The sequence below is a fragment of the Daphnia pulex genome, chromosome 12 (genome assembly GCF_021134715.1).
Source record: "Daphnia pulex isolate KAP4 chromosome 12, ASM2113471v1".
NCBI lineage: Eukaryota > Metazoa > Arthropoda > Branchiopoda > Diplostraca > Daphniidae > Daphnia > Daphnia pulex.
This window is the reverse complement of record NC_060028.1, coordinates 2,465,274-2,492,890: the sequence shown is the minus strand read 5'-3', so window position 1 is coordinate 2,492,890 and position 27,617 is coordinate 2,465,274. Positions and strand designations below refer to the sequence as shown.

At 42.2% G+C, this 27,617-nt stretch overlaps 1 protein-coding gene across 3 annotated transcripts; it reads right to left on the bottom strand.

Moving 5' to 3' along the window:
- Positions 1-19,491: 19,491 nt before the first annotated feature.
- LOC124209456 (vitellogenin-like) lies at positions 19,492-27,502 on the bottom strand. Of its 3 annotated transcripts, none has more exons than XM_046607438.1 (29): positions 27,284-27,502; positions 27,124-27,147; positions 26,892-27,040; positions 26,661-26,807; positions 26,399-26,581; positions 26,089-26,328; positions 25,497-26,005; positions 25,265-25,433; positions 24,842-25,156; positions 24,642-24,767; positions 24,465-24,563; positions 24,284-24,357; positions 24,001-24,217; positions 23,649-23,934; positions 23,436-23,585; positions 23,263-23,371; positions 22,882-23,191; positions 22,574-22,802; positions 22,353-22,492; positions 22,043-22,231; positions 21,822-21,962; positions 21,588-21,758; positions 21,199-21,496; positions 20,962-21,107; positions 20,703-20,870; positions 20,412-20,495; positions 20,149-20,342; positions 19,862-20,072; positions 19,492-19,791 (listed from the first exon to the last, which is right to left on the bottom strand). In XM_046607438.1, exons 1-29 carry the CDS (start codon positions 27,354-27,356, stop codon positions 19,621-19,623), a joined length of 5,322 nt encoding a protein of 1,773 aa, XP_046463394.1. In that variant the 5' UTR covers positions 27,357-27,502; the 3' UTR covers positions 19,492-19,620. The 3 variants fall into 3 exon arrangements, with proteins under 3 accessions (XP_046463394.1, XP_046463393.1, XP_046463395.1); XM_046607437.1 differs by having other exon boundaries at positions 26,892-27,055; positions 27,284-27,467; XM_046607439.1 differs by having other exon boundaries at positions 26,661-26,823; positions 27,284-27,465.
- Positions 27,503-27,617: the final 115 nt, after the last annotated feature.

Below are 27,617 nucleotides of genomic sequence, written 5' to 3'. Positions count from 1 at the left end.
GTAATTTGTAATATTAACACATACACTTAGTCTTTTTTTTACCCTGTAGATGATGGCATGTCACCTTGTCTGTAGTGACTTGCAACCTGGCTTCTCCTGCGTTTTCTAATAATTTTGAAATTTCTCTGTTAACAGCTCACATTTTTTGGCAAATCTTGATAAGGAAGCCATAACGTAAATCAATTACGTAAGTTTGTCCATATGTGTGATATGACTGGTCTTAGCAGAACACGGTTTTAACGTCACGTCAACGTAATGATCATACGGTACAATGCACATTTTTTTTTATATTGGTGCAAACCCGATCCCTAAATTTATGAAATCCGAAATATTAGTCTTGATTGATTGATTAATAAATTAGTTGCCGCTGGCCATGGATACATAACAGTCTTGCAGTTATTGCATTTTAATAGAGAACATGCAATAAGAAAAAATGTAATTCACAAAGTAATAATGCCCTCGGTAACAATTTTGGTTTTCTCCACTGTTGTTTACGATCCAGATTCTGTGATTAAATGTCCGTTTCGTACACCAGCTCAATTCATTTCCAAATTGATTCTTCATTTTATCCAGTTTTGTCATACTAACACTGATAAACCAATGACGTTATAACATCGATCGCCGATTATTGTACCAAAACACGGTTTCAATATTTGCATTTCAAAAAAGGACACGGTTTCAAGTTGGAAATGTACCGAACCGATGTGCGAAACCATTTTGTACCCAAAATCGGTGGAGAACAACAATGTCCCAATGTAAAAAAATTAGACTTTTAACCTGCACAAAGGTAACCATAAAGGTACTTGCTACAACAACAAAAAATACCTAACCGGAAAAACGAGAGTTGTGTCGGCAATTCCTTATTCTCACAAAATTGGCAAGTAAATCGGACAACTTTTTTCGTGTGGTTATTCTTATCAGCAAAATCTTATCCTGATATTGGTTATTATTTTTTATTTTCCTCAGAAAATGGTGTGTTGAAAGAATACTAGTTATTCGATATATAACAATATAATAGAATGTCAAAATAAAGCCACGTTGTTTAGAATCGGTTAATTTGTGTGGCTTGGTTTATTATTCCAATAAAGTAGCCAATCTCTTAACTAGAATAGGGGACAGAAATAAAACAAAGCAATAAGTAAGGGATTAATACATTTACAAATCTGAACTGAAACAGAAGTGGCGTTTGTATGCAGGATGGAGTAGCCCCGTTCACCACAAATTTACCAGTGCAATTATTAACCTGACGACTGGCATTGTGATAGTTACGCACTGGTGTTTGTCTGGCACAACCCCGTTCCAAACACCTTAAGGTTTTATAGATGTTGACAAAATTCCTCGTCCCATCTTGTTAACTAATTTTAAGATTAACCATTTTCCACAGTAAAGCCGATATTCATTGTATGAAATAAATTTGATTACTTACCGTTAAAAGTCCCATATGGAACATTTTGTTTCATAAAATTGCAAGCTTCGTTCATTATTTCACATAGCTGTCATTCAGTCAAACCAAGGCAGATAATCAGACAGAGCTGATTGGAGTCTAACCTACGATTATCTGTAAGGATGAGATATAACTCTAGTATTTTTAGCTTGTTTCTATGCTGTTTCAGTATCAACATTTCATTATTGAAATCATTAACAAAAATTTTCTATCGGTGTAATATTGGCTTGCCGAAATATGACTACTAATTTGTATTATAGTTACATAGTTTGGTCCGATGCTGTTTCAGCCTTGTCGTTTACTCCAGAATTCCGAATAGAATATGAATATTGGCAGAATCTTAATCTGCCGATGTAAGACATGTATATTTTAGGATGAAGCGGGATGAAGATTCCATGATTATGCCAAAGTAAATTTGTATTTGGTAATTCACTGCAGTGTGAGATTTAAAAAATGGTTGAAAGTGCATTGGATAGGTTATCCAATACCGAGACTGTATTTTATGATTTTTAACTGTATTTTCCTAATAACTTGAAGCAATGCATAGTTAAACTCAGTATTCCTTATTTGGTTACCCTAGGTATAAAAATTTAACTGGTTGTAGATTGGGTAATCAAAACGAATCCGATTTTTGACTAGTTTTATTAAAATCGCATTGGTTTGATCGGCGCTGTTTCACTTGGTTGTCACCTTTTAATATTGGTTGGTCAGTTCAATATCGGAGGAGAATTGGATATCCATATTGTTTACCAAATTCATATCTTCTCAAGGGTGTTCTTCATACTTAGTGTGTTTTCATATCTTATTCTCGTTGTCATTCATGTATTGGGTTCGGCAAAAAAATTTAGAAACTGATATCTTAGATTGGCTCAATATCCATTTTCATTCAGCTTTCTACTACTGGATTGTTAAGTAAATTTTGATACTGACCCAATTATGATGAAAATCAAAAGTAGAAATGTGAAATGTCGCGATTTTCTCAATATTGTCATCAGTTAATGGATTATAGTTTATGGACGTTCAGGCCCACGACATTTAGGCCCGCGACATTCAGGCCAGGGCCTGAAAAATCTTTTGCACGGGAGACGTTCAGGCCAGTGTCCGGGGACATTCAGGCCATAAAAAGAGGGATTATAAGGCTTTCTTTACGAAGATACATGAATTACTTGAAAATCCCATTCAAAATTACCCAGTGATGGAAGTAGTTTGAGGCTTTGATGCCTCAGTTTTGATCTCTCTTCGAAAGATTTTTCCAACGGTTGAGGTGAAAGGATGTAGTTTTCACCTCACACAGGCCATTTTTTAAAATTAAAAAAAAAACTTGGACTGGTACCTGATTATCAACGAGATAAAGAAACGAGAAAAAATTGTAGGCAAATTACGACGATTACGAACGAAGTTTAATTTTCCTACCAGCTGAAAAAATTGAAAGGTGGGTTTTCGAAATAGAAGTTAAAGGGATGAGGGATAACTCAAGAAGAATGAAAGAAGAAGCGAGCAAAATTTACTTGAAGGCAAAGCTGTTGTCCTACTATTCTCCCACTGTACTCCCACTCACACTGTCAGAAGAGTTGGCTGAAAAATGTAATACAGGTAATGCATGTCGGGCTTGTCTTCAAATGTTTGGTCAGCGACTAAGTCTGTGTTGATTGTCACTATCACAAGTTATGAGGCACAACACTAACTTATATAAAAGACCAAAATACTCCCTGTTAAAGCTAAGCTTGTATTTTGGACACTTGGGGGTACATTGTTGATTGATACAGTTGTTTAGAATAGTTAGAATTTTGATTGATACAGAGTAGTCCAGAATGCCACCATGGGACCAATACCCGGATTCCAATGTTATCAAGAGGTGACAGAATTTTGAAGAAAACTGGATTATGCGAACAAGTCACATCGTGAGCTGAAGGAGCAGCAAAAGTTCTAGAAAACCGTATATAGCCAAAGAAAAAAAAATTGAAAATGAGGGTCCCATTTCCAAACTATATGGTGAAGTTTCTGATCTTAACACAGCTCTGGAGACAGAAATGAAAAGAGGAAAAAAACATCTACATCAAAATACATCAGCCATTCATATCACTCATAACTTGAATACTCCATAAGCAAGGCCCAATGAGGATGGAAAAAAATTTCCTGGCTGCGATAAGTGTACGTTTGTTTCTACATATAAAGGAAATGCATACATTAATCATTAAGGATCTGTTCCTATGTTCCGTAAAAGATTTGCTTGAAATGCCCAACTCAACCGAAAACAAACGCTTGAAAGTAGATTGATTGGGCTATCAGTACGATGTCCGCTTCCATATCTCTGCATCTAGCGCTGACTTGCGCGCAATATCTTTGCGGTAATTTCCTAGACTTAGTGAAGCCCAAGCGCACTATGTCAATTAAAAACTATTACATCCCATCCGGGCAAGAAATTCGGATGAGATTGGGTGAGATATCTTATGCTGACCCAAATAAGCTATAATTTTTCTAATTTCGACTGTTTCAAACTAAATTGCTGTTGTTGAAGATGTTGGAAATAGAGACCCAAGGATGAGAGCTCTTAGTTTATTCCGTTTCATAACGTGATTACATATGTGGCACATAGACATATGTGGCACATAGGATACTCAAAGAGAACAAATAACAATACTGATGTTACCCTGATATTAGTCACAGATTTCACCTTAGTTCACGTTCACTTCTTAATTAATGATTCTACTATAAGTAACTCGAGTTAACTCCAGACAAACTAGCTTCAGTTCACTCACGTTTTATTGCACACCACGCTATTTTTGCAGACGGTAATATCACATCAAATGAACAGTTCGAGAGATAGAAGAAGAGCAGAGTTGCCAAAGATACAGAATGAATGGTTGATGTTATACAAATTCCAACAGTAGAGATTGTCAGGGAAGCTCATAGCTCTGGTACCGATTGGAAAGAGTCTAGCGTGTGAGGCAGTCTATTCGGAAGAAGAAGGGGTTGTGTGCAAATTTTTCAAGTAATTCGTTTTTTAAGTAATTCGAATTGTGTGTGTACATGTAGATAGTGAGACTGGACCTAAACTGCGCGAGGAGTTTGCTCGCTTCTGCTTCGAGGTGCTGTTGCAGTTTTCGTTGTTTCACGAAGAAAAACAACTGTGCACACATCAACTTTGGATAGGTATCGCAATGCCGAAATTGCCTTTACTCTGCAAGGGCTTCTCTAATATCGGCCCATCACCACGTTCCTTTGGCTTTGGGCCGGCTTTGTGCCCATCGTTCCTGTGGTTTTGGGCCAGCTTTGTGCCCATTGTTCCCGTGCTGTTCTGTAGCAGACATTTGACTTTTTTTTCTGGAATTAAGAAGAATTTATTTGTGCAATGTGACAATACAAGAGACAATGACAAGATTTGAAGAGTTAAAAAGCCTTGAAAGAAACGAAAATACGAAACGGCATCTACCATTAGAAGAAGAATCCATTGATGGCTTGATGCTACTACATTTGGAGAAGTGGGATATTAGGGAAGTTGGAAATTAGAAAGGACTAAAAACTCGTATCTCCCCCATAAAACGCAGAACAACATTTCAAACAATTTTGAAAGGGTAATCTGATTTTAAGAAGAAAAGTATGGCTTTTAACTCATTTCTTGCATTAAGAACAGAGTGAAAGAATTTCGCTTGCTAAATCCCAAACATTTCGACCATCACCACGTTCCTTTGGCTTTGGGCCGGCTTTGTGCCCATCGTTCCTGTGGTGTTATGCCGGCTTTGTGCCCATCGTTCCTGGGGCTTTGGGCCGGCTTTATGCCCATCGTTCCTGTGGCTTTATGCCGGCTTTATGCCCATCGTTCCTGTGGCTTTATGCCGGCTTTGTGCCCATCGTTCCTGGAACTTTATGCTGGCTTTGTGCCCATCGTTCCTGTGGCTTCCTTGGCGACTCGAGCATAAGGACCAATAGCAGGGTCCGTGATGAAATCATACAAAACTTTGACCCACGAATTATGATGAGGAAGATATATACTATATACTATATATGAGAAGATACACTCACACTTTTGAGAGTTTAATTTCGATTCGTATCGACGACTGGTTGTTCATTTCTTTCTCCGCTTTGTTTACTTTCCGAAAGAAATTCAAATAAAGAAAAAACAAATATTGAGAGTAAACGAAAAGGATATTGGAGTGGTTTTGGTGACGGGATAAGTGGCAATCACCTGTTTTTAATAATAGGTATGGTGGTTGCCCATTTCTAGTCGACCAAAGTGGAAAGAATGGATATCTGGGCAGAGCATCTGGTTAGTCAGACATGCAACAACGTCGTCCCTATCAGGCGTTACGGACATCACAAGTAAAATTGGTATAAAATACTGAAATTGCCACAACAATGTTTCCTTAAATTTTTTTTTTTTACTTCTGTCCAAGTGAAAAGAAGTCGTGGAGTAAAACAAAATAGGAACCCCAATCTAGTGTTGCCATAATCACGGTTGAAAAATAATCGCGAATATTTAATCGAAAATCAAATTTTTTTAAATGATCTTATTCGCGTTCAGAAGGCCTCAATATCATTTCTGAGAAATTTTTGTTTTCGATCATTTTGTGACCCCTTTCCCTTAAATGTGAGAGTTTTTGTACATTTCCCCCTCTGGCTTATCTCTTTGTTATTTCAGACATTTCACCCCTCTATACCTTTAAAAAAACCTCACAAACTGTTTCCTTCTATTGATAGATGTCACTAAATTATCGAAAAAAAATGATTTGAAATTAATCGAAAATCAAATCTTTTCTTTAAAAATTTGATTTTCGATCATTTCTACACCGATGATCCCCTAGCGGAAATTATCGGAACAAAAATGATTTTGTGGCAAGACTGCCCCCATCAAATTAAGGTTGTCATTTTCCTTTAATTAAACTAATTCATGAAAATAATCCAGATGACCCGTACACCGTACGAAAAGAATAAGAATTTTTTCTTTTTTTTTCTTTTGCCTTTTTTCTGTTTTTAACAAACTTAACTGATCTTGTTGTGGTCATTCTCGTTTATTTCTTTCTTTGCATTTTTACGGAATTACAACACTAGTTCTGCTAGTAAACTACTCTTTAAAAAAATTGAAACTTTGCCCAATTGTAGATGACTATGTCATCTACCTTTTGCGAAAGTTTCAAGCAAAAATTTACAAATTTGAATTTTTGGCAATTTTTTAAATGCCACACCCTTTAGTATGGAAACATATGGCGGAAGCGCCAATGTTTCCAAACTTAAAATTTATTTGCGAGTAAAGTACTACTCACCATGATTTCAGAAAAATCATGGTGAAAGCTTGTTATTCTCTCTACAAGAAAATGTTTTTAGTTTTTCTTTGCAATAACTCAAACGTGAGTTATTGCGAAAAAAAGGGGAACACTTTGTCCCGTAAGCCGCCGTGTGAAAAGCGCGGAAACACTCGTCGTGTTTCCAAACTTAGTTTGGGTACTGTAATTATATAGAAATGAAGAGCTAGTCCCCTCTTACAAAAATCCAAAGCCGTTTTGTTATTTGTGGCTTTATTTCCGATATATTGTCACGGACAAATTCAAATGGCAGTTACAGTGCTGGTCCACTTATAGAACCGGCCTGTGCGCGGTTCTATAACCGGGTGATTCTATAACCAAGCACTTGATCCCACCGCCATCTACGGGGGATTCAATCGCTACTGAAAAGGCATACGCCATACAGACAAGAGGCATACGCAAAGAACTAGAGTGAGCCTGTCTTTCGCCCGTAGAGTCTTAGTTCCTCTGACAGTCTTTCTCTGTCCTTCCTCTCTGCAAACATATGTTCGTGTTGGCAAAGCGCGGAGAAAAAACCGTTTCATCCATGTTAAAAATATTCGACGCATTAAAGCGTTGTAATTTTTCCCGAATGGCCTAACATCATACAAAAGGGCATTTACTATGAGTCCTTCCGGATTGCAATACACTGTTCACTCTTTTTATCTTTTAAAAGTTCAATAGCCCTGCATTTCTCTTTAAGAGATAAACATTTTCGAGGTTTTCTAGCTTGATTCGGCACAGTTTTCCCCATTGTGATGACAGGAGAGACAACACAGACTGATTAATTTTTTCATTCTTTCAGGCGGCTGTCTGACTTTTCTTACCTAACCTCTCATTAATTTAATCCCGCCATTCCATTGATTCTATTTATTAAATTCCCGCCGCTAAAAGTACCATGAAGTTTTTCAATTCGCCGTGGGTGGCGCTGAAACACGGCAGAACCATTTCGGTTCTATAACCGGAATGGTTCTATAACCGGGCGGTTCTCTAAGTGGACCAGCACTGTAATACACTTGCTGAATGTGACGCCACAATGTAAATCACTGAGACGCTGGCCGTCGGCACTGGCACAGTACGGGACAGTGAATCACACCATCGGTCTACATTATTATAGATTAACTACTCCAATGGTGCCCCTAGTGGGTCTAAAACTAACATGAGAAACACACTTCGATAAAGCAAAACGCACACACACAGAGAAGGTACACGCACAGCAAAGAGCAGAGCAAGTTAGCTTGCGACCGGACCGGACAACAGCAGGCGAAACTCTAAAGAAAAAGAAAGACGAACCCGGTTTAACTAGGCAGCCAAGCAACCAACACCATCTAGCGGCCACCTGGCAGACACAATGGAAGAAAGGAAACATGATAGACCGCACGAAAACGGACTAAACGTGACATCTCTCCCCCATGAAGAATGATCGTCCCGATCATTGGAATAAACAACATAAACACCAGTACCATTAACTACTGTAAACCGTTCCTTAGTTAGCATCACATTTCTAGGTCTCTATAATAAACTTATTTTTAGTCATCATCACTATGCTAAATCTTACACTATGGCCAGTCTAATTGTACTCTTCAACACACACTGAAACTCTTTCAGTCACGCTCATGTATACTTAGTGAAGGCAAACCTCTTCGCTTGGAAGACCACAGCTTCCAGAGCGAAGGCACTCCTCTTCACTCGCCAAGACTCAGTGAAGGCACTCCCCTCCACTTTCGTGAAGGCACACCTCTTCACTCTCTTCACAACAAGGTCAGCAGGGAAAAAACAATCAAGTGGCAAAACAAATACTATGGGATAGGCACAACGAGCACAAGGAAATAAGCAGGATACAATCACAAGTCAAGGCGATCCGGGGATCTCAGGGTCCGTCGAGAGCGTAGGTAATACTCTCCTAGCTGCTCCCTATTTGTCGATTCGCCAGGGTCGCACTGTTTGTTCACTGAACGGGAAGAACGGACGCTCTTTCGCCTCACTGTCGGCGTCTTTTTGGGCGTCTTTTTTTCGCTCTCTTCCCCCGCGCCGGTGCGTCTTTTCACTCACTACTCGTATGGCGAAAGGGGCTTTAGCTCTCGAACTTTCACTCGAAGCGTTGAGCCTAAAAGGCTTGAGATGAGACACGTGGACACAATCTTGTTTCTTTCGTTGTCCACACAGAGGTTCGATGATGTAGTTGAGATCGCTCAATCGACGCACAATTTTATATGGACCGAAATACCGATGAAGGAATTTAGTCGATCGTCCTTATTCTTCCGGATGGGACGATAAACGAGCACAAGATTTTCAACGGCGAAGTTGACCAAGCGTCTCCGACGATCATACCGCGACTTTTGTTTTGTCTGAATTAGAGTCAAGAGCCTCTTTACCTCATCTCGAATAGTTGGGAGTTCCGACTTGAGCTGACGAACGCGTGCATAATTGCCTTTGTTCATTTCGGGATTATTCCCCAGCGCGACATCGACAGGCAACACGGCCTCCCGTCCGTACAATAGGTAGAAGGAGCTGACGCCCGTTGACTCTTGACGACTCGTGTTGTACGCGAAGGTGGCGAAATCTACGAGCCCATCCCAATCGTTATGGTACGAATTGACGTACATCGAGAGCATTTCCGCGAATGTGTGGTTATATCGTTCGACCAACCCGTTGCATTGAGGATGATACGCGGCGGTGACCAGATGATTGGTCTGCAAAGCTTTGTAGAGTTCCTCTGCGAATGAGGTGGACAAACACTTTCCTCGGTCGGAAATGAGGAATACGGGTGCCCCATGTTGGAGGACGACATTTCGAACAAAGAATTCGACGATTTCTTTGGTGGACGCTTTAGGGACGGCCTTGGTGATAGCCCATTTGGTCAGATAATCTACAGCGACGATCGCATACCGATTCCCCGCATCTGTGATAGGGAAGGGGCCAATCAAGTGAATTCCAACCTTTTCGAAAGGTTGATTTACCCGTATAGGATGTAGTAGACCGGTCGGAGCTTCCCGGGTCGTTTCTTTGTTTGACAGTCAACGCACGAGAGTACAAAACGGACAATTTGCCTCCGCATTTTGGGCCAGAAATAGCGCTGCTGGATTTTATACATTGTCTTTGTTACCCCCAGATGCCCGGAAGTTACGTCGCTATGGCAGGCCAGAAGGACCTGCTCAACAAAGGGAAACGGAAGGCAGAGCTGATAGGAGCATCGTCCCCGGTGAACCCGACGCCGGAAGAGAACACCATTCCTCAGCTCATAAGGGTGGATCAATTTTCGAATGCGAGGGGTCGGATCTGTTTCTTTCAGCCCACTAATAATCTTTTCCCACCACAGCGATTGCTTTTGTTCCAACGCATATCAACCCTCTCAGGCGAGGACGCAGGGAAATTAGCTAGCAACGGAATCTCTTCTTCTTCTTCAGGAGTGCCTATGGGAGCCCGTGACAGACTATCCGCATCGGTATGGAGCCACCCACTTCTATGAACAATTTCTATCTCGAGGTCTTGGAGCTGAAGGCTCCATCGCGCAAGCCGTTCCGATAGATCCCGCTTCTTCTTCAACCAACACAGAGAATGGTGGTCCGTTACCACCTTTACTTTCTGCCCCCATATGAACGTCCTAAACTTCTTAATAGACCAGACAAGAGCAAGGCATTCTTTCTCCGATACCGAATAGTTGATTTCCGGTTTGCTCAGCAGCCGACTGGCATACCCGAGGACACGCTCCTTCCCATCGTGCTGCTGCACAAGGACAGCTCCTACCCCATAATGACTAGCGTCACAATGAATTTCCATTGGGAGGTCGTATCGCGGGTGGGCTAAAATGGGTGGAGAGGTCAGGATGGTTTTCAGAGCCTCAAAACTACGTTGTTGTTCTTCCCCCCAAAGGAAACGTTGATTTTTCTTTGTCAGATTGGAGAGTGATCGGGCGAGTATGGCGAACCCAGGGACGAATTTCCGATAGTAGGAGCAGAGACCAAGGAAGCTCTGCACCTCTTTCACGTTCCGCGGGGTAGGGAAATCATGTACGGCGGTGATCTTTTCCGGATCAGGGGAGAGCCCTTCGCTACTAACAATGAACCCCAGGACTTTGAGGGATTGTTCCAGGAAGGAACACTTGGACAGTTTCAATTTTAATCCCGCCCGCTCGATACGTTGGAGGACCGACTCCAGCCTTTCTAGATGCTGCGTAACTGTGGGAGCGAAGACGACGATATCGTCTATGTACACGAGGCAGGTGTTCCATTTGAGCCCAGCTAACACTACGTCCATCATTCTTTGAAAGGTGGCTGGCGCATTCGTCAACCCGAAAGGCATCACCTTGAACTCGTATAGTCCATCCGCAGTGATGAAAGCAGTTTTTGCCCGATCCTGTTCGTCAACCCCAACATGCCAAAAGCCTGCCTGCATGTCTAGGATAGTGAAATACCGCGATCCTTCCATCCGGCTTTGAGCGTCCTCGATTCTTTGGAGGGGGTAAACATCTTTCGTCGTGATGGCGTCCAATCGGCGATAGTCAACGCAGAAACGCCATTCCCAATCTTTTTTCTTGACTAGTACCCCTGCGACGCCCATGGGCTATTGGAGGGTACCACTACATTATCCTTCTGCATCTTCTGGGTTTGATCGTTGATTAGCTCGCGCTCTCGCCACGCACTCGCATAGGGGGGTTGATGAAGTGGCGGATGATTACCAGTGTCTATTTTGTGCTGGACTAAGTTCGAGCACCCGAGCTCATGAGGCGATGCTGCGAAACAACGCAAGTATTTACCAATAACGCGATGTTTTTTTCTCTATCCTCGTTTCCTAAATCCTTATTGATCCGGCTCGCGAATGGTAACGGCATTTCGGTACTGGGTGGGCTGGAACTACCGACAGGGAATCTTCCACGACTTTTTCTATAGGGAGGATTTTCCCGACGACCATTCCCGCTGGGATAAATTGAGCGAACGAAGAGAAGTTTGTTAAGGGGAAACGATATGTTCCGCTGGCTACGCGTGAGGGTAGGAGGAATCGCCCAATCGAGACCCCTTTGTCCGTCATAACTTTCGGCGATGGTTCCACCAGGTGTCCCGGATTTCGCCCACCCAATTGTGGTACGACGGTGTTTACGTACACCATGGAGAACGCCGGAATGCTTACAGTTTCATGATTCACGATATAACCCGCCCTTTCCCGAGAAACATCCTCATTCGTGGTGGTTGTCGAGAACGATCCCACGCCAGCTTTATCGTACTGCACCGAGAAACACCCCCATCATTTCCCAACAGGAGATCGAATCCGTTCATCCCACTCACTGCCGCTGTTACCCAAACCAACCGCCCTTCAACATAGATTCTAAGCTTGACCGATCCTTCTGGTACTAAGGGGTTCCCATTAGCGAGCAACAACCGCGGTCCTTCCCATTCTCTATAACGTTCAATTCCCAATATCCGGCAGAACGTCGGCGAAACCAACGAAATTCCCGACCCCGTATCGATTACTGCCTTCGCAATCCGCCCTTGACAATCAACCTCCTTAAGATTGAGATGACGGGAACTAGTGTGGGGAAAATTAAAGACGACGGTGGTACGCTCCCCCCTTACCACCGGTTCTAGTTTGACTTCCCGGCGGGAGGATCGGACGTTTTCTTAGCGGAATCTGTCGGCTTCTGTTTACTTTTGGATCCACCTTCTGATTTGACATTCGGATATTAGCGCGAGAAATGTCCTTGCTCCCCACAATTATAGCAACAATTCTCTTTAGGGCAACTTCAAGCAATATGGCCTGGTTTCCCACACGTATTGCATATGGGTCGCCCGTCCACCGTCCTTTTGTTTGGCCGATCTTGCTGCCGTGACGACGGGTTCCGCCCCCCCCCCCTGCTGTTCGCGCTCTCCAACCATCTCGCGATCCTCCAGCGGTACCCAACGAACGCGTCGCTTCCTCCAGTTTCCGAACGATCGGATCTAGACTCTTGGACACCTCCTCCCGGACGAGCTTCTCAATATCCGCCTTACTGCCCGCAGGGGGGTTGGGAGAATCTGGTTTATCGGGATGGATCGTCCGGCGATCAGGGCGGCCTGGCTATGTGCTTGCAGCCTTCGGAACAGTTCAGTGGTATCCATCTGATCCATTTGGGGAAAGACCTTCTGCATGAGGGTTGGCTCCATATTCTGGAAGATGAACTGGACCTTGCGCTCTTCCGTCATGGCCGGATCTACTTTCGAGCATAAGTAGATTATGTCGTAGCAGTACGACATGACTGGCTCATCAGCCCCCATTTTCCTTGAACGCAGTTGGGATTCTAATTCTAGGGCATAGTTATGGTGCCGAAAGGCCGCCTGTAGTGCTTCCATTAACCCATCAATAGTTTCCGGACGGGGTCGCAATCCCGAAAACCACCTCGCCGCCACCCCCTCTAGGCTGAACTCAACGTGTCGAAGCTGTTGGCCGGGCCCCCATTGATTAAACGCCGACACTCTTTGGAATTGATAGCTCCACTCCATCACGTCTTCGTGCGGCAACCCACGGAAGATCGGAGGGTCCCTCTCTTTAAAATGTCCGGAGTCCGGGGTGGAGTGCACGTCACGCCAGGCGTCTGTTTTCCTACGTCCTGCCCATGCTGTTCCCCACCCACCTGTTCTTCTCTTTGCTGCCTATCCGCAATTTTGTGTTGCCAAGGGCCCTGAATTACTCTATACGCCCAAACCGATTCCCACCCAACATACTCTGAACAGGGAGGAACGGAGGGAAAGGAACCCCAATAATGGGACCAACACTTTGACTACTGAGTGTTACAGCGGTATCAAGTCGGAGTCAAGCCTCTCTCCTGCAAAATAAAGTTGTTTGGTTAGGGGACGCAACTCACCGGCCTTTGGGTCTGTCTATCGTTTAATAGCAAGGGCTTAAAATTCGGCGAAATCCATCCAACAATTCATCCAACGATGAGACCCAAAGAGCGGAATCTTCAATTTCTAAATAAAAATAAAATTAATAGATGGTCCTCAAAAGCAAAATAGGAAATCAAAGAATCCTGTCGCAACGCATCATCAACGTCAGTATTCAAAGGGACGGGTGGAACGTTGATCATACGATCGACGGCAGCGCCACTCCAGCGTCAGGGTATCAACTTTTTTTTTTTTTTTGTTAAGAACAAAATTTTTCCTATCAAACCTAGAAATAATTGAACAGCGACAAATTAACTTTCTCGATTAGTAAAACTGAAACGATACAAAACCCGAAAAAATAAGAATAAGATGAGTGCGTCGAATGACGAACGACAAACGTCGTAACGTTTAACAACGTTGGTCAACGGTCACCTCAAATTTTCAAATTTTTCCACAAATTTTGGGCAAAATCTAAAATTAAAAACAAACTGATTAATTGCTCTCAACACAAATAGGAACGATACGTGACCGGAAATTAGGAAGCAGGAGTGATGTGTAGAAAGACGAACAATAAACGGCGCGATGAATCATCAACGTTGATCAAAGGACGCCTCGAGTTTTTTCAGACACAACATTGTTCACAAAAAGGGCTAAAAGTCGAATTGTTCACAAACAGCAAGTGCAGCCATTACCCTGCATCTCCACCATTGTCACGGGCAAATTCAAATGGCAGTTAATACACTTGCTGAATGTGACGCCACAATGTAAATCACTGAGACGCTGGCCGTCGGCACTGGCACAGTACGGGACAGTGAATCACACCATCGGTCTACACTATTCTAGATTAACTACTCCGATGGTGCCCCTAGTGGGTCTAAAACTAACATGAGAAACACACTTCGATAAAGCAAAACGCACACACATAGAGAAGGTACACGCACAGAAAAGAGCAGAGCAAGTTAGCTTGCGACCGGACCGGACAACAGCAGTCGAAACTCTGAAGAAAAAGAAAGACGAACCCGGTTTAACTAGGCAGCCAAGCAACCAACACCATCTAGCGGCCACCTGGAAAACACAATGGAAGAAAGGAAACATGATAGACCACACGAAAACGGACTGAACGTGACAATATTAACTGCTAAATTTAAAAAAAAACCTCCATTTTCTGACATTCTCTGGCTTCCTCCTCCTAGCCACCCAGCGGCAGACGTTGAAAACGCGCGATCAAATTTTTTTTATAGGACAATTATATTATGGTTTTTAATCAATTTTATTAGCTTTTATAGTTTATTTTAAATTAAGCTATAGCTTAAATTACAAACGGTTAGATTTCCAGTTTATTTCTGGGATGGGGTGATGTGGGATGTGTAAAAGACATATGCTGTGGAGGTTATCTTTTGCTCTAGCAATCCCTTAACATGCATATGCAAGTTATCTAGGGTTTCTGACACGTTCTTCCATTTCGGAACATCTTCTTCCATTAGGAACTCCCACTGTGATCCCAGGAAAGCTCCTTTACTCTGCTCTTTTGATTCATTTTGTAGATAGAGATGGAGTTTTACAATAAATTTAGCACATCGCAAAAGGCATAGTACGTATTTCGCATAAAAATTTTCAGTTAAGGATGATTTTGTCCTGGGAAATAAAATTGAGTTAAGTGACCAAAGCAAAAGGAAGATTGATTTAGTTGAAAACCTTACTTTTCTGTAGAGTAGGCTATATTTAGAATGGAATCTTCGAGAATGTCATGCGAAATAACCATGTCCGGGACAACTGGGATAGTCATGGAATCGATTGAGGGAAGACCAGTATTGGTGGAATCGTTCGTCATATTGACAGAGATTTTGATTTGTTTTTTTGTTTTAATGTTGTATTGACTTTTAACCTTTGTTAACCATTTCCTTATTTCTTCATTTTCCAATTGCTTGGCCACTCTGGGCCACCTGAGGGATTTAAAGTATTATAAAGTGTATCAAATTCCACTTCTAATTTTTGCTTTGATTTAGATTAGTTTGTCATCAACGAGGGGGGATTAATATTCACCATTTCTGCGGAAACTTGAAACTGTCGTTACATTCATATAGAATGAATTTCCCGGAGTTTACTTTTCTAATTAATCGAAGGTTTGGTACTCTTTAACACAACCGAAAGCAGAATATGCCCCACCCCCAGCAAACAACTCAACACCCTTTATTAAATGCTTTCGTCCAAACAGAATGAAAAACGAGGGTAACCAAAAAAGACCCTTTTTGCAATTTTCTGTAATGCATAATCATTAAAAAGAATTTCTGAAAAAATAGTAAAATAAAAAAAAACAATCCATTTTTTGAGAAATCAACTTTTCGCAAGTTATCTTACTACAGTGCGCTACATTGCTACTACCTTAACTGAACATAAATGTCGAATTCGCTCAATTAGTTTCTTCTTGACGGGCAATTTTCATTTAAAGGGAGGGAGGGGGAGGCAGTAATTACTAAATTTTTACCTTTGTTTGAATTTCAGTTTCCACAGCCAGTTTAAATTGTTTTCAATAACTTGATTGAAGAATTTACAAGTCTGGGACAAATTGCAAACATTCGTGAGTTTCAAAAATGGCAATGCTAGAATGTGTTTTTTAAAAGCACTTCTTCGCATACCATTTGAAAACTCATTTTGCTGTTATGAATTGCTTATTAAAATGGAAGCGTATGATCGATGCCTAGACTCAAAGTGAACTGAGTTTCCTTTTCTGTATCTTGAGTGATTATGAAATCGTTGATGATACGTTGTAATTACAAGTAGTTGTCATAATCGATCATTACAAGTAGTTGTAATTACAACGTATCATCAACGATTTCAAGAAGGTTATCTTTCTTCCTGCGGAGGGGTTAAGATGTTTTGTCTAGGTTACAATTGTTTTAGTAATAAGTTTTGCACGTCGCGATTTCGATTGTTTAAACTTATTTCTTGTGATTGTATAACAATTTTTCACAAGTAGGGGAGACTGGAGTATTCCGGGACACCGGGTCAAGAGGGACAGTGAGGGGAAAAATATAAATTATTAATTAATTTAAAAGATTTTTTAGTGTAACATGTAAAAACATGTTATCTAATCGTGGATGAAGTTTGGTGTGTTTTTGTCAATAACTGTAGGAGTTATTGACAAAATAAAAAAAACGGCTTTTCGATGTAAAAATTTTTCGCCGCCATAAAAGGTATTACGGAAAAAATACAAAAAAATGCATTCTATATTTACATGGAAAGAAACTTTGTCCATTTCTTTATCGTTTAAAAAAAATTGGAATTTTGGACCCATTATTTTAGGAAATATGGTCATTTAAAAAAAAGAGAGGTTATCGGGAATTTGGGACAGCAAATTTTACTGCAGTTGAGATGGGCAGGGAGCTCCGCCCTCAAATCGGGCGTTGCTAAGCTATTTTTTCATAAAATGTAAATCTCAATTTACACGATAATTCATAAATTTTTTTACAGACATATAGAATTGATGTAGGGAAACATGATTTAAATTTTTTTGAAAATTTTTTAACAAATTTTAAGGCTTAAAAAGCAAACGTCCCACCCCACCCACCCTAGTGTCCTCACTTACCCCTCAAAATAGGCACCTCCCACAAATTTTTGAAAACTTTAGCCGTCTCCTACGGATAAACGGTTTACTCTAAAATTAAATAAAAAATATGGGGGGGTACCTTCACATGTTAAATACATAAAAATGTAAAAAAAAATAAAATAGGGTGATTAAATTAGGAGATAGAGGGGGAAAACGAAAACCGTCCCGTCTTACTCCAGTCTCCCCTATCCGATTTTGTGCAGTGTTCCAATCAGAATAGCTGAAATGGAATATGGTTATCTGTAAAATTTGTTACCTTCAAAAAGTTTGTTATCTTCTTTTGGTTCGTTTATGACCTTCTATTAACCTTCAATATTTTCTTTCCAAATCATGCTAAAAAACTTTAATATTTAGAATAATTTATTTTTATTTTGAAATGGCGATCATTTTCTAATTTAGTTTTGTTGCATGAAATACATGATAATATATTTTTCCCTAATTGAGCTTTCTTGGTTGCACACTTTTTGTTACGTATACGAAATTTTATTTCCATAAGTTGATTTCTACCGTAAACTAATATGGAAAAGTGCTCTTTTTTACCGATCCAAATATCTTTTTGAATTTTGATTGGGAGGCAAAGGTTACGGATGACCAGCAATTGTAATTTCTTACCGGCTATTAATTTTTATTTGATGACAAATATTTTGATGAACGAAAATGGCACATTTTTCTCTCTGCAAGCGAAGTAACAGAACAGTGGTTACTTTTTCAAGCATCATTATCTCGACTGTATTACGACCTTATTATTACTATTGGTTCAGAAGAGAGGGCTCACACCAAAAGAGATTTGATCGCGTTTTCAAGTGTTCAAGTGTTGCAAGATTGAATATTTGATTTTAAAACTAATCGAGCAACACTGTTGTGAGGGCTTTATTCAAACGGAAAAGTGGATCACATAAAACTATTTTTTATGCACATGAACTTTAAAGTAAAATTAAGTAGAAATTCACGGGGCACAAGGAAGGGCTGTGTAAAATTTTGGTGTAAAATCAAAAAAATCCATATGAATTACATATACCCGAAAATACGTGTGTTAAGGAAGCGGGAACACGAATGACGCCCACGAATGACGGGAACACGACGACGCTTCCAGTGGCGGATGACCTGACCCCTACTGGCAAGCATGGCACGCGCATCGCTTCAGGAGGGTTATAGGAGGAGGGGGTTATACGGGGGTTATACGAGATTTCAGTCTTTACCCTGTAGTCTATGATATAATGAATCACAAATTTTTCGTTAAAGTTTATTCTATGACTTTTTAACTACCCCAAACCGCACATCATGTTTTTAGCTAAATATACGAAAAAGCAGTGAAATTATTTAAGTGTCATGTTAATAGTAGCCTAAAATTCTTCACTAAATACCTTTGTTGCGGACCAGATTGCTGTCCGCAAAATGAAATATGCGGCAACCGGGGAAGAGGACAGGTGTGGAAGAAGAAGGAGGCGGCGGCGGCATTATAGAAGAAATCGTAGCCGCGATAACGTCAAGTACTTGCTCCGTCGGTATATTTCGCCTTTTCAAAGTGTTGGAAAATACAGATCGAAGTGACGGCAGTATAAATTCGTTTTCTTATTTGTGGTTCGTCACAACCTTAAGTTTTTTAAGGTAATAAACTAATAACGTCGATGTTATATTTACAATGTATCACTCTATTTTGTCTTTTTGAAATTGGCTAGCCACTTGGGGAATTCCCTTATTGTCCAACTTATGGTGACTTATTACAAAAATAATAGTCAAGGCGGGTTGCTTTCGGGTTCGAATTTGTTTTCCCCTGGTACGTCGGGAAAACAAAAAAAGCTTTAAACCAACAAGGGAAATTTGACAAAAATCGTGAAATTTAGAGAAAAATGGGGGGAAGTTCGAAAAATCGGGGGAAATGGGAAATAACGAGAAAAATGGGGAAAATCGTGAAAATTTGGGAAAAATGGGAAAAGTATGGAAAAAATACATAAATTATATTGCACTGACCAGCGCACTAAGGTACATTTTGGAGTGTTTTTAGTGCAATAGCCAAAATGGACTTAAGAGCACTGACGCGCACTGACGGAACTGATCAAAAAAATATTTCCCATTTTTCCCATGGTTCACTTACTGAAAGAGTCGGCGACTCACAAGCTGCAGCAGCCATGAACCGTGCAATATCTTCGAAATATCGTATCATAGTCGATCATAGTCATTTGGTTTCATCTATGATTTTTAATAATGGGTTTACACATTTTATATTTATTCAGCAAATTATTATGGCTTATTATAGCGTTAATTACTGTATGCGATACATGGATTAGAACTTAATAAGCTGGATAATTCAATGAATCGATTTATTTGAACAATTAATAGCGGCCAATGTTGTAACTGTATTAAATGATTGTTGCCTGCTGGCATGGGTGTCAAATCAGAAGGAAGTAAAGCGTACTCAAATTACGCTCGAAACGCCTAGGTGAACGTAGAGTCAACCTGTTCAACATTGGGTCGACAAACAGTCGGTAAGTAGCGCGTTGTGCGGATGTCTTCTTTCTTGCCGAGCATAAAAGTCAACACTTTATGCTTTGCCTCTTGTTCCAACTCTTCGCCTAATTTTGGGTTCGTAACACAGTGAAATCCAATCTGTACAGAAAAAAAATAGATAGCAAATTTATTTTTCATTCATTCTGTTGTCTAATATTTAAACTCATACTATAGTGGGCTTGGAAGGGCCGTAGCAGGATGCTCGGCATTCTTTCACGATGCTAGTTGAAAAACATCTGGCTTCATCGGAACTACGTACTACCACAAGTGTTCGCCGAATTATGCAACTATCAGTAGGTGGGGAGCTTGGAGGCGAAGGATAAATGGGGGGTTCCTTTGAGTCTCGATCATGTTTGTTGTGGCAGGTATTTTGCTCCTCACTAGGAAGAAGTTGACGATATGTACAATTGTAATAATAATTTGAATATTTTATTAAGTCAATGGTAGTCTCCCTACCGTAGCTGGCCGCGGACTTTGTCGGGTAGACCCAAGCACGTCCTTCCTTGGTGGCCATCGTTCAGTTGGTAAGAAGCGGCCATCAAGGTTCCTGATGAGAGTGTGCAACGCTGAGGATCACGCAACTCGGAAACGATTTCTCCATCCATGTTACCACAAAGGCCGATCATCTTTCCTTGGAATGATCTGGGTGCCTAAAAAAAAAAACAGAACGCAAGTCCTTATGCATCAGCACAAAAGGGAAATTTTGTAGAAACACAGACCTTGACAGTGACGCTGCTGGAGGCGTCGGAGACTATGTGAATGTCATGGCTGTGTGAAGAAAGCTTGAATGCAGCTGGCCCGATCTGATGTATGGGAAAGGAGATATTAAATAGACTCCGATACAGATCAAACAAAAGACAAAACCAACAACTAGATCATTACGGTTCTAACAGCTAAACTCTTTGGCAAAAATTGTTTCTGCATAATAAGGAAGCAAGTATAATGTATTACAATCAACAATTCCGGCACTTAGTGACGTTAGGTTTTATACTATATTTTACGCATCAGACCTTATACACTCCAATGGACGGTCGTGAGCTTGACTGATTAGCCTGCTCTGCATGATGAACCTCGAGTGGTTGATCCTCGGTGACGACCACGTCCATGTCATTGTATCGAATTTTTAGGCTGGCTGCGGACACTTCCAATTTATCTCTTCCAACCAACAGGGTAACGGTCTATATAATAAATGAATTTAAGAAATGAATTATTAGCAGGTGGCGGATAAACAATTAAATTAGACAGTAAGAAAATCTAGCCATCACCCACTTTGTTCTCGCCATCTTGACGCATCAGCACGGCCAGCGTCTCGATGCCTGGAACCGTCAACACGACATGCTCACAGTCGTTGATGTGCGCGTTGTATTGCACTTTGTCGAACGTCGTAATGCTATTCCTTTCCAAGCGACAAATCGCTATATTATGTTTAACAAATAGCAATTAAATTTGGTTAATATTTTTCGGTAAATGTTAAAGCGACAAAGAAATAATTCGAAAATGGCCTACGAGCAAATCCATCGCTGATGGTGTTGTCGATCAATCTCTCGATGAAAGAACTCTTGGCGCTGATTGGGAAAACCACATTGTCCGTGTCGGAAAGCGGAAGTTTACGGAACAAAGTGTTGGACTGCGGCTTGAAAAACATCAAATCAACGGCCGACAAGGACGGTTGAACTTTGGCGGAGATTCGCAGCTGCTTGTTGGCGTTATTGACTCCGACTCGATTTTCCGACAGGTGCGGATAGAATTTGCTTTTCAGCCAGCCTTCCATGCCCAGCGTGGCGTTCAACAGTATGGGTAACATCTTCACGAACGAGACGGAAAAATGAAACCGTCAGGAACTGCTTTTCGATAGCAAAATTAGGAGAACTATTATCGGATGAATGAAATTATACGTGGCCGTATTTGACGGTGGCGTCGTACTCGTCCAGCACGGTGGCAAGCTCCTTGACAGCCAGACATTGCTCATGGCTGAATTCTCCACGAGATTCGTGCATGATGCAATCTCGATTCTCTGGCGAATCTTCCACGTATCGCCCAAACGTTTCGCTGCGTCTCATGCCAACCTAATCATTTTAAACCTATAGTTACGTGGATGCGCTAAATGGAGATAGTGCAACTATACGTACATCAACAACGATCTGATGGTCAGAACAAGAGTCTCCAAAACCAATGTTGGCGTTCCAAGAAGCTTCCATTGCTGTCTCAATCAAAGTACGTCGGTCCAGGGAAGGTAGTCGCGGATAGTTTCCGCCTCCTTCAATGCATAACTATCAGAATGAAAAAAATAGCCGGCAATTTTAAGCATATGTTTTGTTTTTTTTTAAATATTTAAACTAAGAATTCCTACGGTAAACGGATCCGACACTTCTTGATTGATGGGTAATTCCAGCTGAGCATTAACGGCCAGTTTGGTGCCTTCCGTTCCGTATGCTCCAGCAAAAGAGGCACCATAAATCTTAGGCGGTGAACCCATTTTTTCCATGATAAACTTGGCGTCCACGTGAATGGCCGATCCTTTTGGTACAGGGCCCAGAACCTTCGCCAAGAACAAAACATGAAATAAAATTTTTTTAATTCAATCAGCTTGATAATCCTCTAGTTAAAATAGGAAATAGACACCTAGAGTTAATATTATTAGATCTATTACAAGATAATACCTTGTTAAGTTTCTTCTTGATTTGAGGTTCCATATTGTTTGACAGGTACTGAATGCGATTGGCCGGTTCTTTGATGGCGGCAGGTGATTTCGAACCTGTGCTGTACACTTGAGTTCCTCTATCCAACTTATCTGCTGCATCTGCAAAATAATTGCATTCAAAATTTTAGAATTCTCTCTCTGGTTCGCTTGAATTGTTATCACTAATTGAGATTTTTTTACCGAGATTCAAGGAGAAGACAATTTTGGTGGTTTCGGAGGCAATTGGATCCAGAGTAACGCGGTAAGACTGAAGGTGGAGTGAAACAGGAAGGAGAGCAAAGTTCGCGTCCATGAGGATTTTGGAAAGTGGTTCTTGCCAAATGGATCGATGATTGGCCGAAGCTGGAAGTTCACTCCTGCTTGTCCAATCCAATTTCAATCCGGTCTTGCCCCCGACTGGATATTGATGCTGAAATTGAATTGTCAATGATACAACACTTTATTATAATTGTAAAAACCGGTAGTTAATTAACATTGGATTTGGCTACCGTCTGAGGAGTCACTCCAAATGCATGAACATCTTTTGATTCACCGGGACTAGGATTAATTGGCAGGTCCGTGCCGAGAGCCTGTAGAGCCGTGAACGGCCGGACCCGGTAGTGATAAAGGGTGGTAAGCCCAGCCGGTCCCGATGAAGCCGGCTTCCAGGCCGTCATCAATTTCCAGTTGTCTAGTTCGACACCAAGAGTTAACCGGCCAGGTAGACTAAGGGTCACGTGAGTGTCAACGCCCGAAACTGGTATCGCTTTAGTGAATTCCACGTTGACACTCATGCTGGCCATCAATTTGACGACTATTCTACGAATGACAATCAGCAATATGTTATTTTTAAAATCGTTTAAAAAACGGACTGAAATATTTTTAAATACGTTGGCTTGACGTCAAGTTCAAGACCCAGATTCTTGATAGAGGCGGAACTAGCCCATTTCTTCAAATCCATAAAATCGCTGAAGCCTCCGTTGGTGATTTGCATATCACCTAAGATAAATTGGGCTCGAATGAACGCAATTGTGATAACTGAGAAACGGAATGTGCGAGATACCTTTGAAAGATGTCAAAACTTGAGTCTGAGTGCGTGTACTAATCATGAAGCCAAGCGTGCTTGGCACCAGAACTTCAGCGTGAGTCAAAGGCATCCACTTGCGACGGGAAAATTCGCGCTTGACAGAGACGCTACTGGAAGCCCATAGACCTGTGTCGGTCAATTTTCAAAATTTATTTTGTAAACAGCTTGGCAAGAGTTTTAAGTTAATACTTTGTATTAAGTCGGTAATGCCTGCCTCGTCGAAGGAAGTGAAATGATGAACAGCTTTCATCAAACTCAGATGCAAGAAGGCGTCCGCCGATCCGGCGTCCTGTGCTGGAATGGGACTTTTGGCGTTGAGCTGTTTCTTCACTCGGCGCAGGTCTGGATGCAGGTCGAATTCGCGGAAGCGGCCGCTATTTCTTGATTGAGAACTGTCACCGTTCTCCGAGGACGGGTTGAATTTGGCCACAATTCGGTCCCAGGCACTTCTCCAGTTTTCTCCGTACGCTTCAAACTAAAGGAGATTTAAATTTAAAAAACTATTTGCTGGTTTGTATTTTTCATTATTATGGTCGTTTACCTCGAAAATGTCAAAGTGGTATGGCCCCAGAACCCAACTGAGCCGACTGTACAAACTTTTGGGGAAGATGGACTCTTCAGAATTAAACATTTCGCTGTGGAACTCGGCGCCGGCGTTGCGTTCTGCCACCAACTGAGACCGTTTCAAATTGTATGAATATTTCAAACCTAAGGGAACGCGTTTGGCTAACGGCAACACAATTTGTGCCTTCTCCGATCTAATCAATTGGCCAGAGAAATTTGATGAACTATGAGTTATACCCAATATTATAAGATTAACTTACAATTCTTTTAAGTTCTCGACCGGTTCAATGTTGCTAGCCAAGCTGGAAAGAGTCGTGTACACGAAGGAGGCTACCTGAAATCGGTAGATATGAAAAAAAAATTTAAACGTAAGTAAAATAATACACCAGGTAAACCTAAATAAAGTATACTATACTATAAAGGTGTACCGTCCTAAGATACCTGAGCGCTATGTTCAAACCAAGTGGAAACGGCGATCCTCTGCCACCTATACGCCGGAGGATTGGCTAAAATGAGCAGCGTGAAAGCTGCCATACGAACCTGTGAGCAACAAATCGAAATTAATTTAGTTGTATTGTATGATTTCCCGCTTATGTACAAATCTATTCAATAACTTACTTCACTACTCTCGTTTGGATTCTGGAAAGTAGTTGACAGGACTTGGATGACCTTTGTGTTGGAATCGTGAGCAATTTTGTGCAGACTGATTACAGCCTTGGTCCTGATGAGCGGAGAATAATCACCCTAATATCGGATGATGAAGATAAAAAATCAGACAATTTGACCAGACAGACATATTTAAATTTAACTGTGAATACCTTAGCTTTAATAATGGGAAGAACGACGGAGAGAATGGATTCGTGGCCGATTTCTCCGAGGGCCGTCAGTGCAACCATTTTGTCTTCGATTGAGCCCCCTCCGTTGATTTCTTTGTAGAGGAGCGGGACCAGTCGGCTGGTAATGAAAGCGTCGTTGGGTTGGCAAAAGTCGCCGTAGAGTCCAGCCGGAAAACGAGTTCGAGCTTCGCTGACGTTAACACAGGCCACGTGCGCCAGTTGGGAAACGGACATCATCGCCGAGTGATAGATGGGCCGTTCCGATCCTGAAAAAGCGCTGGTGGCTTTCAGCATAGTCTATAAATGAATGAACAAAAAAGGTGAAGGTTGCATGTAAACTGCGTTGAAATAAAACAAATCGGTTTTGCGATTGGAATCGGGTCAACAAATTCAGGATTGTGTTACAAAAAGTTCGTTAAGAAGCTCGGCTGTCGGCGTGCGCACGTACAACGGGAAACCGGAAATGGCTTGCAAACTCTCTGACTTGGTTAGTCGTCGGCTCAGAATGGCTTCTTTCAAGAAGGTCACTGTTGGATTGCTGCCAGCTGCAATCACTGCATCCAGCAAGATGCTCCTGTTTTGAAAATTCCGATTTTAAAAATGATCCAGTCCCGAATATTTAGTATTTTCTCGTCACCTCTCAAGAGTCGAGCGATGGCCAATTTCGCCAACGAGTGAACTGATTTTCTGGTAGTCCAAGTGTCGGACGAGATGTGAAATGGCTGAAATCGTATCGACAGCTGCTTCCTCTTGACTAACTTCCATTTGATCGACGGCCTTGGCCAGAAGGCGATCCACCTCTTCCAGAAGGTTGTCGACGCCCTGGTGGAGTTGGTCGGGATCGCGCAGGAGAGGCATCCGCATCAGTCCGTCCGAAAGCCAACTGCTGCTGCTGGCGTTCGTTCCCGGGAAGGAATAGACTAGCGATCCGATGGCCAGTCCACTGTCCAAATCCTTGGGCGGCCAGGCCGAAGAAGACGAAGCGTGGCGGACGGCCTGCAGCGTCAACTTCATCAGCGAAAGAGACCTGAGCTGCTCCGTGTCGTAGGCGTACGGACTGGTCCTCACTTCTCCTTGATGCGTCATCTTCAATAACGTGAAGGATTCCAAGCTGCCGCAGGCGATGTAACGATTGACGGAAGAGCGCTTTGTGTTTGAAATCCAATCGAAAAGATAAATCATTTGTAAAATTATTTGAATAATTCAATGAAATTCACTTCGTATATTACCGAACGAGCTGTTCCGCAAGCGGCCACGCCCGATTTGCATTGCCATCCGGAAGGAGCGATGATGGTGTAGACGGGTTTGTTGAGCCGACACTTGCTGTAGTCCTTGGTCTTGACCACTTGGAAGAAAGTCCCTTCGACGCACAGCTTGGGCATGGGGTTGAGTTTGCTGTCGGAGCGAATGAGGGCATCCGATAACGGGGCGATCTCGTAGAGGGTTTCACACTCGCCAGTCACACCGCTCTGCGTATCGTCCAAGATAAGGAGATTTTCAAAATGTACATACATAAATACGGTGTAGTGACCCTATTACCTCAAAGACTTTGAAGACAGAGTTGACGTCGTCATAAGAGTCTTCCGTTGGCAGGCCAAAGTTGCGCGACGCTGACTCGACACTTCGGCTGCCAGAGACGTGCAGCTGCAACTTGGACGCCACGGCTTTTTTCATGTTGATGGACCAAAACGGCTCGTCCGCACTCACCACCAGCGATTCAAACTGAATTTCATAAATAGCGCCCCAAGTGAAAACTTGATGGAAAATGCGAGTCAATTGATGATTTTTTTTTTTTAAATACCAAGCCCTCGCGGTGACGAATGACGAAGGGTTTCTCTAGAAAATATTTGCCCTCGACGACGACCTGGGTGCCGAGTTGGCTGGACTCGAGTTCGCTCCAGCTCTCGCCGACGTCCGTGTGGAAATTCCAGGCGGTGACGTCCACCAGCTAATTTTATTTCAAACTCCATTTAGAAAGACAAAAAGAGAACCATACGGTGACATGATGATATGATATGACTCCGAACTTTACCTTGACGACGATGGACCCAGCGTCGCGGCACTGGACCGTCAGCTGGGAGTCGAATTTGACACCGGCCGCCTGCGGTCCCAGCTCCGGAATGTCGCTGACCGAGATGGCGTGCATCCGGTAGACGTACTCACTGCCCGCCGCCCATGGTGCTTTTTTAATTTTTCCAATTTTAAAAAGCAGAAAAAGCTATACTATATGCTAACGTGGTAAATGTTATAAATACGGAACTTACTGTATCGGGCAGACGACACCGAAGCTGTCGGGGAAAAGTTGGCAGGTGGTGGCGGGAATATGAAAAAGTAAGATGAGATTTATATCCATCGCGAGTAGTAGGAATGAGCACCGAAACACGGAACAACAACAACAACAACAACACTATGAAACACACTTACCAAGACCCAAGACCAGCCCTACAAGGACGGCCAACCGCGTTTTCATGCCCATCCTAGTGAAATTCGAATCCATTGGCTCATCCACGTATTTATAGACGGGCGACTGCGCTGGCGAGCGCAGGCAAACACGACTGCTGGATGGGCTCGAATGGAGCGAGTGTCAACTGGCTTCCTGATGGGTTGATTATCGCGTCCGTCCCGTCCGAGCCGCAAGGGACGACGGCAACATGTGCGGTAACAGCGAAAAGCAATACCCGTTTTCCGTTTGACCCAAGGGAGCCTTGGACTTTGGTGGCTGGACCATTTCACTCTCTCTCGACCAGTCACGTCAATT

Bases quoted from the DNA above. Each gene is read 5' to 3' on its own strand.
- LOC124209456 (XM_046607437.1), bottom strand. From the start codon at position 27,356: ATGGATTCGAATTTCACTAGGATGGGCATGAAAACGCGGTTGGCCGTC. The intron at 27,148-27,283 runs GTAAGTGTGTTT...TTTCCCCGACAG, and splicing joins AGGGCTGGTCTTGGGTCTTG to CTTCGGTGTCGTCTGCCCGA. The intron at 25,434-25,496 runs GTGACGAGAAAA...TTTTCAAAACAG, and splicing joins CATCGCTCGACTCTTGAGAG to GAGCATCTTGCTGGATGCAG.